This window comes from Narcine bancroftii, chromosome 1 (genome assembly GCF_036971445.1).
Source record: "Narcine bancroftii isolate sNarBan1 chromosome 1, sNarBan1.hap1, whole genome shotgun sequence".
Lineage (NCBI taxonomy): Eukaryota > Metazoa > Chordata > Chondrichthyes > Torpediniformes > Narcinidae > Narcine > Narcine bancroftii.
In genome coordinates this window covers 128,663,193-128,675,833 of record NC_091469.1, presented here as the reverse complement: position 1 = coordinate 128,675,833, position 12,641 = coordinate 128,663,193, and the positions used below count along the sequence as shown (strand labels likewise).

The 12,641-nt window shown below is 41.2% G+C and overlaps 1 protein-coding gene across 2 annotated transcripts in view; it reads right to left on the bottom strand.

Annotated features, from left to right (window-relative positions):
• LOC138763977 (interleukin-6 receptor subunit beta) overlaps positions 1-12,641 on the bottom strand; it is a 100,358-nt gene that overhangs the window by 41,333 nt on the left and 46,384 nt on the right. For both annotated transcript variants that reach the window (XM_069939086.1, XM_069939096.1), the window contains exon 7: positions 2,723-2,808. In XM_069939086.1, coding sequence (XP_069795187.1) covers positions 2,723-2,808 — 86 coding nt within the window. The remainder of the gene's footprint in view (positions 1-2,722; positions 2,809-12,641) is intronic.

Sequence of the window (12,641 nt, the reverse complement as noted above, 5' to 3'; positions counted from 1 at the left end):
CTGGGTAGGTCATGTCTCCAGAATGGAGGACCATCACCTTCCCAAGATCGTGTTATATGGCGAGCTCTCCACTGGCCACCGAGACAGAGGTGCACCAAAGAAGAGGTACAAGGACTGCTTAAAGAAAGCTCTTGGTGCCTGCCACATTGACCATCGCCAGTGGGCTGATATCGCCTCAAACCGTGCATCTTGGCGCCTCACAGTTCGGCGGGCAGCAACCTCTTTGAAGAAGACCGCAGAGCCCACCTCACTGACAAAAGACAAAGGAGGAAAAACCCAACACCCAACCCCAACCAACCAATTTTCCCTTGCAAGTGCTGCAACCGTGTCTGCCTGTCCCGCATCGGACTTGTCAGCCACAAACGAGCCTGCAGCTGACGAGGACATTACCCCTCCATAAATCTTCGTCCGTGAAGCCAAGCCAAAGAAGAAAGAATGCAAAAAGGTTTCAGCAAGAACAGCTGCAGCTATGGAAACTTTATCATTGGACATTCTATCTTATCATGCCTTTGTAATTTTTTAAAATCCCATCCTCAGCTGCAGTTTTTACTATGCACTATGTATCTAAGCACACTCAAGCTCCTTTCACACTTGCAAGTGATCCCAGGAATCAAATAACAAATGGCCTTTAAAGCGGCAAGTGTGAAAGCAAAATCAGCCCAACTCTGGTGTCAGATGATGTCATCTCACGGGGATTGATGGCCTCGACCCCTAATTCAATCCCTGGCGTCTGCAGATGCCAGCGTTGCACTTCGGAAAGTGTGAAAGGGCTAATTGGATTGTGGGATTGAAATGACCCAAATTTTTGTGTGAGTGCAGGAAGAAAAGATTAAAATGAAACTATAAACTTTGCCATGGGAAAGTGGCAGTGAGAGAGAGGAAATAAATAGCAATAAACAGCAATAAATAGCAATAGCACAATCCTTTATCCGGAAAGCTCCAAAAACCGGAGAGAGACGGCAGCACGAGTAGGGCGGGCAAGACCGGCAGCGCGAGTCGGGCAGGCGAGAGACCGGCAGCATGAGTCGGCCGGGGAAGGGGGAGAGATCGGAAGTGCGAGTCAGGCAGGTGAGAGACGGCAGCACGACTGGATGGGGGTGGGGGTGGAGACGGCAGCACAATTCGGGTGGGCTTAAATCTGGCTTTCCGAAATCCAGAAAAATCCGAAATTCAGAACACACTGTCCCCCAAGGGTTCCAGATAAAGGATCGTGTTCCTTTTCATCCAAAGTGCTGATTGAAAGACATTTAAACTGCAAGTGGTAGGATAGGAGGAGAAAGGAGAAGAATGGCATTGAGGCCGGGACTATACCCATCATGATCATACCGAATGGCAGATCAGACTTAAGGGCCATTTGGTTGACTCTTGCTTCAGTTTCTTGCATTCTATGTTCTAATATATCACAATGTAAAGGTAAAATCTTTTAAAACTCTCAAATACATTTTCATTCTCTAAGATTACATTCGCCACATGGTCTCCAGTGTTTCCAGATGATATCTTACGAGGGTAATAAATGCTTGCCCTGTCAGTAATCCCTAGATCCCATGTATTAATAATGAAAGCTTTGATTTTTAATTGGTAAAGCCTATCCTTGACACTGTTCCTTTCATTATCTAATCCCTCTGCCACTGAATTCAGTCTGTTTTGGTCCGCTGCAGTTATTTTATCTCATTCATTTTAAATAATGGCATTGCAAATTTTACCAACCAGTGGAGAGTTGACCAGGTTCTTTTTGCTCTCCACTTGATGGTGAATTTTGCTTTCCTCATTTTAATTCCAAATTAAACCATTTATTTATCCTAAGAATTTGAAGAGATTTCTTCCAAGCCACCTTGCGAATCACACATTGATGTTTGTGTTTAATTGTATGCAAACAATTGTAATATAATTGCCTTCACAATCTTATATTTCAGTCCAAAATCTAGTTTTTCCTTATTTCTTCCAATGGAATTTGTTACTTTCACTCCATTTCATTCCTTTTCCAGAGATTTTTCTCCCACTCTGTTTTGACCTTTATCCCAACACTGGGAGAACAAGATGTCACCTGCTGCAGAGACAAACCGTTTGTTATTTGCATCCCCTCCAAACAGAGAACAGCACAGGAGCAGGCTACTCAGTCCGCCACAACTGTGCTGACCTCAATGATGTTTTTTTCTAATCCTGCCTACACATGATCTGAATTGAACTATTTCCTGTCTGTTCATGTGCCTGTCCAAATGGCTCTTAAATGTAGCTGTTATCTCAGCTTCCATCACCTCCCTGGAATCACATTAATAAATCTTGGCCTGTACATCACCTTTAAACGTTCTCCTCACTTTAAACCGATGCTCTTGAGTAGATGGCATTCCTACCTTATCTACACCTCTCATAAATTTATACATTTCTATCAGGTCCAGACACATGGCCAGAGAAAGCAATCTAAGATTTTGTTCCCCCATTGTAAAGCCTTGTCCCAAGATCTGTTGGATTATGAATGATTCCTGTCCTTTCTTCCTGTAATTTCAGTTTATCGCCCAATATATTCTGGTCAAATTAACACCCATTGGATTCTTAGATCTTTCATTGCTATTCTTCTGTGTTTTATAGATGAAGATGCTCAGTAATATACAGTGCATTCATGTTTACTCCCCACGATAGTGTTATGTAATAAACTGACAGTGCAGCAGAGTCTAATACTTTTTCCAACTCATCATTCTGAACGGAAATATTAAAACTAACATACCTCCCATCGTAGGGAAACAGAACGTTTTCCTGGGTTTGGCAATAGCCCAGACTCAGCTGAATAAATCCGTGGCATGTTTGTCAGCTCTGTGATGAAGCAAAAAAAGCAATTTCAGCATGTATCCTGTGGAAATCCTGTCCACTGAGTAGCATTCAGTGGATTGAGGACAAGATGGTGGCACGAGGCTCAGTGTCTTATGGGATTTTAGAAAATACCAGCTTGTTTTCTGCGTGCTTGTTTGATTCAGCGATGTGAATTACATCTACAGCAGATGGTCATCTTTGGATGTTTACTACTGTTGTAATAATACAGGTTTGAATTATTCATTCAATTTCAACCAAATACCTCTGGAGTTACCAAGGACACTGAGGGCACATATTCAACTTACCCCAACCGGAAGGGTCTGGCGCCAGCTGGAGACCGTAAGCAAAGATGGGGGAAGCGTGGAGACCTGCATGCTAGGCTAAGTTATTAAATCCAATCAGGCTAGTGTTACCTAGAGCCCTTCTTGCTAATGTTCGGTCTTTGGTGAAAAAGTTGGATTTGGACCCTTACCCAAAGAAGGCTTATGGATTGTAATGTTATGTTTTCAATGGAGATGTGGCTAAACAGTGATGTACTTAACAACATGGTGGAATTGGAAGGGTGTATGGTGTACAGGGCTGACAGGGCAGCTGAAGTGACAGGTAAAAGTAGAGGGGGTGGCTTATGCATCTATGTGAATGGATGCACTAACTCTACCATTACTGATGCTTTTTGCTCTGTGGATCCGGAAAAACTGATTATTAATTGTCGACTTTTTAAAATATCAACCACAAGAGTTTACATGTTGCAGTTTATGTACCACCAGAAGCTAATGCTAAAGTAGCTATGAGAAACCTCATTGCTGCTATCAACAAGCTGCAGACATTGGATCCAGATGGAGCCTTTATTGTGGCTGTGGACTTTACTTGTACAAATCTGGCTGATACTTACAAAACCACTACCCTCCCACACTTGGGACAGTTCGGCCATCTTTCACCGTCTCTGTTTTCTCAGTATAGCCCAGTCATTAAACGTGTGAAACACACAATGAAGACTATTAAGATCTGGCTTGAGGGAGCTGGCTTTGTTCTTCAGCAACATTTTCAACCTACAGAATGGAGTGTGTTTGCTGCCCCTCCTACCACAGACTCTTAGATTGATATCAATTTATATACCAATTCTGTTCTCGAGTATATCAGTAAGTGTGTGAATGGAATTACATCACAAAACCAAATACAGTACAACTCCGATTATCTGAAATGGTCGGGACTGGGTCTGTTTAGGATAAACAATTTTTTCGGAGAACTAGTAATTTTTTAAAAACAGCCCAGTAGCAACAGCAAATCACTTGTAACTGTGTTTAAACAACAACATGAAGGGAAGGTTTTTTAAGCATTAAAAAATGTTTAATTCTAACCAAAAAATACTAGCAGCTGCCGGGAGCCTTAAGTCAGCACTCCTGCCACCAGGTGCCCAAGGTCTGTGCTCCTGCCGCCAGGGGCCTGAGGTCAGCACTCCTGCTGCCAGAGCCCGAGGTCAGCGCTCCTACTGCTGGGAGCCTGAGGATCCCACTGCCACCAGGGGCCCAAAGCCTACTGGGAGCCCGGTCAGCACTGCTGCTGGAAGCCCGGTCTGCACTGTTGCTGGGAGCCCGAGGTCCCCACTGCTGCTGGGAGCCTAAGGTCCACGTTGCCACCGGGAGCCTAAGGTCCGCGCTGCCGCCGGGAGACCGAGGTCCGTGCTGACAGTCTGACATCCCCAGTCAATTTGGGTCTGAAATTTTTTTGGATAAATGAGGATTTCTGATGGAAAAACCTGGCCGTGTGCTTAGAGTTTGTGCAGAATAGTTGGCTGGGGTCTTCACTGACATTTTCAATCTATGCCTGGCCCAGGCTGTTCATCCCATAAATTTCAAGATTGTCACCATCGTTCCAGTGCCAAAGCATCCCATTGCCATGAGTCTGAATGACTTCCATCCAGTTGCACTCACCTTCATCAAGGCAAAATGCTTTGAGAAATTGGTTTTATCACATTTGAAGCTCTGTTTTCCCATCACTTTGGTCTCTAATCAATTTGGCAATCATACCAACAGGTCAACTGAGGATGCCATTTCCACGACACTTCACTCTGCCTTGACCCACTTGGACAATTCCAATCCTTTTGTCAGAATGGTGATCATTGACTTTAGTTTACTTTAATTATTATTCAGTATTGACTTCAATACTGTAATTCCCTCCAAACTGATCACCAAACTTTGTCAGATTGGTATCAGCTCATCCCTCTAATTGGATCTTGGACTTTCTGCCTAACTTTACAAACTGGGGTGGGTTAGTCAATCTCTTCTCTTCCATTATCACCTTGAATGCTGACATGCCCCAGGGCTGTATGCTGACCCCTCTCCTGTATTCCCTTTTCACTTATAATTGCATTCTTGTATATGGGTCTAATTCCATAATCAAGTTTGCAGATGACACCATGGTGGTTGGCCTGATCAGAGGGGATGATGAGATGGCCTATAAGGACAAGATGAAGCCCTGGCCGCAGGGTCACGGTCTTGGGAAAAGATTTCTTCTTGAGCCTGCTGGTTCGGGAGCAAAGGTTCCTTTAGCGCCTACCAGATGCCAAGTGGCCAGGTGCTTCATCTTGTCCTTATAGGCCATTTCATCATCCCCTCTGATCAGGCCATTTTAATTATATTTTTCTTCTAGATTGCAAAAGATCATTTCACAGTGAACTAGATAAAGTGCTGTAAAATAGCTCGTATTTTCTGCATGGACTTTACACTTTTGGTGTGATTGGCTGCAAGTTGGTGGTCAATTTGCCACTAATTTTGTCCATGACCCAATGGAATAGTTAAAGATATAGTAAAGAAAACCTATTTGAACAAAAATTTTGCAGTGGTACCAAATCCTACAAATTTCTTGTAGCTGAATTGTGAGAATAATATTATTTTCAAAATAAACTCCAAAAATCTAAACAATTGATGTTTGATTAATTATAGACGGCAGATTGTCAACACAGATTTTCTCATCAGAGTGCGGGAATAATGGGTTGCAGGGTTAGTGTAGTGGTTAGCTCAACACTATTACTGCACCAGCAACATGGGTTCAAATTCAGTGCTGTCTGTTGGTCATGTGGGTGTAACTGAGCAGCATAAGCTCATGGGCCGGAAGGGCCTGTTACTGAACTGTTTGTCTAAATTGAAAAAAAATAATTAAACAAAATAGAATTTTGCACAATTTTACAGCCCAGCCTATACATTCATTTTGTAGATAGCAAGTTTGCTAGAACTGTTGGGGGAGGGTCTAAACTAGTTTGGCAGGGAGATGGGAATCAGAATGTGAGTGCAGAGAATAGGGCAAAAGGTCAAAAGTATGATGCTCTGTGTTTCGAGTTGGTAAGGAAGGATAGGCAGGGGACAAAACATAAATGCAGCCAGTTAGAGGGGTTGAAATGTGTCTATTTCAATGCTGGGAGTATTAGGAATAAAGAGGATGAACCTATAAGAGCATGGATCAGTACATGGAACACGATGCTGTGGCCGTTACAGACACTTGGCTGGAGGACAGGCAGGATTGGCTGATGCAGGTGTATTGATAGTGATCGGGGTTGCAGTGCAACTAGCAATGCCTTACTGTTTGATTATACTTGGCTGCCACCAGGGGCTGACACAGAGCAGGAGACACAGGATCTGTTCTGGGACCCCTGCTCTTTGTGATTTTTATAAATGATCTGGATGAAGAGGCGGAAGGATGGGCCAGTATGTTTGTAGATGATACAAAGATTGGAGAAGTTGTGGATGGAGCTGAAGGTGGCCGAGGATTACAAGAGGATGCAAAGTTGGGTGGAGATGTGGCAGATGGAGTTCAGTTTGGATCAGTGTGAGGTGAAGCATTTTGGAAGGACAAACCAGAAGGCTGAGTATAGGGTTAATGGTCAGTTATAGGTCTGTTGGCAACATTCTCGAGTTCATTATTAACCCTTTGGACTCTGACCATTTTTAACCTTTCATAATATATACTCCGGACTGCGTCCATGGGTAAAGAACTGTAGAAACACCAAAATGAACTAGCTAGTAGTTGGGTATAAAACCAGTCCCAGAAAACTGGGTCATGGAGTACATGAACTTGTTGGTAGTCCATGAAAACAGGGACATGGAGCCCAAAGGGTTAAGCATGAAGCTTCAGAGCACAAGATAAAACAGGCCAAAGTCAGCATGAGATCTTGCCTGTCAAGTCTGTTGAAATTCTTTGAGGAAAGAATAAGCAGGACAGGGTAATAGGAGGGGCATGAATGATGTTTATTTGTATTTTCATTGACAAGGTACCACACATGAGGCAGTAAACAAGGTAGGAATCCATGGTATGATGGAAAGATACTAGCATGGATAGAGTATTGGGTGACCCGCACAAGGCAAAGAGTGGAAATAAAGGGAGCTTTTTCTGGATGGCTGTCCTGACTAGTGGTGTGCTAGAGGGGTTGGCATTGGGTTTTCACGTCTTTTTCACGTTGTACGTAAATAATTTTCACGTTGTATGTAAATTATTCAGGTGACAGTTTTGATGGGTTTGTGGCCAGGATTGCAGATGAAACGAAGACAAGCTGGAGAGTGGATAGTGTTGAGGAAGCAGGGAGTCCGCAGAGGGACGTGGACAGGTTGGAATAAGGGGCAAAGAAATGGCAGATAGAATACAGTGCAGAAGGTGTATGGTAATGCCCTTTGGTAGAAGGAATAAAGATGGACTACTTTCTAAATGGGGAGAGAACTTAGAAAGCAGAGGTCCAAAGGGACTGGGGAATCTGAGTGCAGGATTCCCTAAAAGTTAACTTGCAGATTAAGACTGGGTAAGGAAAGCCAATACAGTGAAACCCCTGGTATTCCCTACCTATTGGGATTGGTAGATGCTAGACAAATGTATTTTCCAATAGCTCAAGCCTTACTTTTACAATGCCTAACTAAAATGTATCCGCTGCCTCATGATCCACTGATTTCTGCTCACCAGACATGCCTAAAACATGGAATTTTTTGCTGGTTGCTTGAATTCCAGATACCAGGGATTTATGTTAGCATTCACTTTGAGAAAACTAGAATTTAACCATAAGATGCAACAGAACCAGAGAACTACAGAGAACTGCAGCAAAAGAATAGGCCCCTTCGGCTCTTCTAGTCTTTTGGCTATTCCCACTGACCTGCACCTAGTCCAGAGCCCTCTATATCACGCCCATCTATTTACCTGGCCAAATTCCTTCTTAAGTATAAAAATTGAGCCCACGTTCATATCATTCTCTGAGTGAGGAAGTTCCCCCTCACATTCCCCCTAAACTTTTTCACTTTCACCCTTAACACGTCCTCTGGTTTGCATCTCACCTACTCTCAGAGGAAAAAGCCTATCTACATTTATTCTATCTATCTATCCCTTCATAATTTTAAATACCTCAATCAAATCTCCCTTCATTCTTCTATGTTCCAGGGCATAAAGTCCTTTCCCTGTAAATCAGTTCCTGAAGTCCAGGCAACATCCTAGTAAATCTTCTCTGCTACCTTATTGATATATTTCCAGCAGTTAGGTGACCAAAACTGCACACAATACTCCAAATTTGGCCTTACCAACTTTACTGAAACATCCTAGCTCTTATACTCAATACTTTGATTTATGAAGGCAAATATGCCAAAATCTCTCTTTTCAACCCTATCCATCTGTGATGTCTTCTTTCAGGGAGTTATGTATCTTTATTCCCATATCCCTCTGTTCTACTGCACTCTTCAGTGCCCCTACCATTCACCGTATACCTCCTTTCTTGGTTTCTCCTTCCAAAATGCAACACCTCACACTTGTCTGCATTAAATTCCATTTGCCATTTATCATCCCCATTTTTCCAGCTTGTCCAGATTCCTCTGGAAGCTTTGAAAACCTTATTCGCTTCCACAACGCCTCCAATCTTAGTGCCATCTGCAAACTTGCTGATCCAATTTACCACATTATCATCCAGGTCATTGATATAGATGACAAACAACAATAGTCCCAGCACTGATCCCTGAGGCACACTACTAGTCACAGGCCTCCAGTCTGATAAGTAATTATCAATCACTACTCTCTAGCTACTCCTGTCCAGCCATTGTCGAATCTAGTTCACTACTTCACCATGAATACCTAGTGTCTGAACCTCCCATGTGGACCTTGTCAAAGGCCTTACTAAAGTCCATGTAGACAACACCAACACCATCAACTTTCCTGGTAACCTCCTCAAAAAGCTCTATAAGATTGGTTAAACACGACCTACCACGCACAAAGCTATGTTGACTATCCCCAATCAGTTTCTGGCTACCAAAATAATTGTATATTCGATCTCTCAGAATACCTTCCAATAGTTTACCTACTACTGACATCAGACTCATCAGCTATAATTACAAGGGTTACTTTTGGAGCCTCTTTTAAACAACAGAACAACATGAGCTACCCTTCAATCTTCCGGCTCCACACCCGTAGCTAAGGTCATTGTAAATATTTCTGCCAGACCCCTACAATTTCTACACTAGCCTCCCTCAAGGTCTGAGCGAGTATCTTGTCAGGCCCTGGGGATATATCCACCCTTATTTGCTTTAAGATAGCGAACACCTCCTCCTCTTTAATCTATATAGGTTCCATGACCTCACAGCTTGTTTTCCTTACTTCCCACAACTCTGTACCCATTTCCTGAATGAATACTGATGAAAAAAATATAAGATCTCCCCCATCTCTTTTGGTTACATAGAAAGTCGATCACCCTCATCTTCAAGGGGACTAATTTTGTCCTGTACTATCCTTTTGCTCTTAATATGCCTGTAGAAACCCCGAGCATTTTCCTGCACATTTTGTCCCAAAGCAACATCATGTATTTTTTTGTCTTCCTGATTTCTTTCTTGAAGTTTTTCTTGCATTTTTATACCCCTCAAATACCTTGTTTGTTCCCTGTTGCCTATACCTACTATACAGCTCACTCTTCTTCCGAGCCAGATCCTCAAAATCCCTTTAAAAACAAGGTTCCCTACACCTGCTAACCATTTCTTTAATCCTGACAGGAACATACAAGCTCTGTAGTCTCAAAATTTGAAGGCCCTCCACTTACCTCGCACATCCTTGCCTGAAAACAACTTATCCCAATCCATTCACTTAAGATCCTTTATTTCCTCAAAATGAGCCTTTCTCCAATTTAGAATCTCAACCTGAGGCCCAGACCTATCCTTCTCCATAATTAACTTGAAACTGATGGCATTATGGTCACTGGACCCAAAATGTTCCCCTACACATATTTCTGCGTCCTATCCTGTCTTGTTCCCTTAAAAGAGATACAGTATTGCATTCTCTCTAGTTGGTACCTCTATATATTGATTTAGAAAATTCTCCTGAGCACAGTTGAGAAACTCCATGCCATTCAGCCCTTTTACAGTATGTGAGTCCCAGTCAATATGTGGAAAATTAAAACCACTTACTATCACAACTTTATGCTTCCTGCAGCTGCCTGCTATTTCCCTACAGATTTGCTCCTCCAATTCTCATTGACCATCGAGAGGTCAATACTGCAACCCCATGAGTGTGGTCATATCTTTCCTGTTCATCACCTTCACCCATATTTACCACTACTTACAAATAAATAAAGAATTCACTCCCTCCTTTCTTTCAGCCACACCATGAAGTCGACTTTCTTTTTTTTATTCAGTAGATACAACATTGCATTCTTCAACTCCCCAAACACCACCCAGCTAAACTCCTCTGTCCTTCTCATTGAGTCACTGCCACTGGGGTGATTCTGAAGCTCTCACTCTCCGCCTGCATCTGAGATTCATCACCCATATACTGATGCTTAACAAACATGGGCATGTGCGCTACTACCACCACGCATTGCATCACTTACTTCATCAGCAGTGGTCAGCAATGCTCTCGATGAAAGTAAGTGCAAAAGCCTCAGTAGACGAGCCCTCTGGTCTGTCCTGCCTGAGCACTGCTGTGATATTTTCCCTGAGGAGCAATGCCACTCCTCCCCTTTCAGTTTTTTTAAAATAATTTTTTATTTTTCACACTGTGAACCATATCAACCTCTACCCACCCCCTTCTAAAACCCATAAATATTCAACATGTACAATACAATAAAACCATAAAACAATATTTTCACAAAAAAGAAAAAAAACAAGAAAAATGCGTCATCTATTTTATTACACACTGAATCTGGTCGTTTTGTCTTCTTATCATTTTCACTCTCATTTTAGGGGATAGAAGTCGTAGGCAAGCTCTCTCTGACATGTTCCATGTAGGGTTCCCAAATTTGTTCAAACATTGTGACTTTATTTTTTTAAATTATATGTCATTTTTTTCCAATGGAATACACTTATTCATTTCCATGTACCATTGCTGTACTCTCAGGCTCTCTTCCATTTTCCAAGTTGAGATTAAACATTTTTTTTGCTATCACTAAGGCTATCATAATGAATTTTTTTTGCACATTATCCAGTTTGAGGCCTAATTCTCTACTTCTTATGTTACTTAAAAGAAATATCTCTGTTTTTTTTTGGTATGTTATTTTTTATAATTTTATTTAGTATCTGATTTAATTCTTCCCAAAACGTATTCACTTTCGTACATGCCCAAATTGCATGTAACGTTGTTCCCATTTCCTTCTTACAGCGAAAACATCTATCCGATAATGTTGAATCCCATTTTTTTTAATTTTTGAGGAGTTTTATATATACACTGTATAACCAATTATACTGTATCATACATAACCTTGTGTTTATTGTATTCTTCATAGTTCCAGAACATAACTTTTCCCATACTTCATTTTTTATCTTAATGTTTAGATCCTTTTCCCACTTCTGCTTAGGTTTATAGTTTATTTCATTTTCCTTATCTTGCATCTTAATGTACATGTTGGTTATAAATCTTTTATTTATCATTGTGTCTGTAATCACATATTCAAAGCTGCTTCCTTCAGGTAATCTCAAGCTGTTTCCCAATTTATCCTTTAAATAAGCTTTCAATTGATGACATGCAACTGTTCAAATGTTAATAAATTATTTCCCAAAAAAGTTTTCTATTCTTTTGATTCCTCTTCTCTCCCATTCTCTAAAGGAAAGGTTGTCTATTGTAAAAGGGATTAGTGGATTTTGCGTCAATAGTAATTTTGGTATTTGGTCATTTGTTTTTTTTTCCTTTCTAAATGGATCTTCTTCCATGTATTAAGTAAATGATGCACTACTGGTGAGTTTTTATATTGCACCAGCTTTTCATCCCACTTATAAAGTATATGTTCCGGTACCTTTTCCCCTATTTTATCTAGTTCTATCTTAGTCCAGTCTGATTTTTCCCTTGTCTGGTAAAAATATGATAAATACCTCAATTGTGTGGCTCTATAATAATTTCTAAAATTTGGTAACTGTAAACCACCTTGATTACACCTCTCTGTTAATTTATTTAACGCTACCCTTGGATTCCTCCCTTTGCACAAGAATTTCCTTATTATTCTCTTTAGTTCCTTATAGAATTTTTCTGTTAAAGGTATTGGTGAAGTTTGAAATAAGTATTGTATCCTTGGGAACATGTTCATTTTAATGCAGTTTACCCTCCCTATCAATGTTAGCGGTAATTCTTTCCAATGTTCTAAGTCTTCCTGCAATTTCTTTATTAGTGGCTGATAATTTAGTTTGTACAAGTGGCTTGTTATTATCTAACCTGATCCCTAGGTATTGGATTGCTTGTGTTTGCCATTTAAATGGTGATTCTTTGTTAAATTCTGTATAGTCTGTGTTACTCATTGGCTTCACTTCACTTTTATTTGTGTTGATCTTGTACCCCGATATTTCTTAGTAATTCTTTCACTGATACCTCTAGTTCTGATAGGTATACTATGATGTCATCTGCAA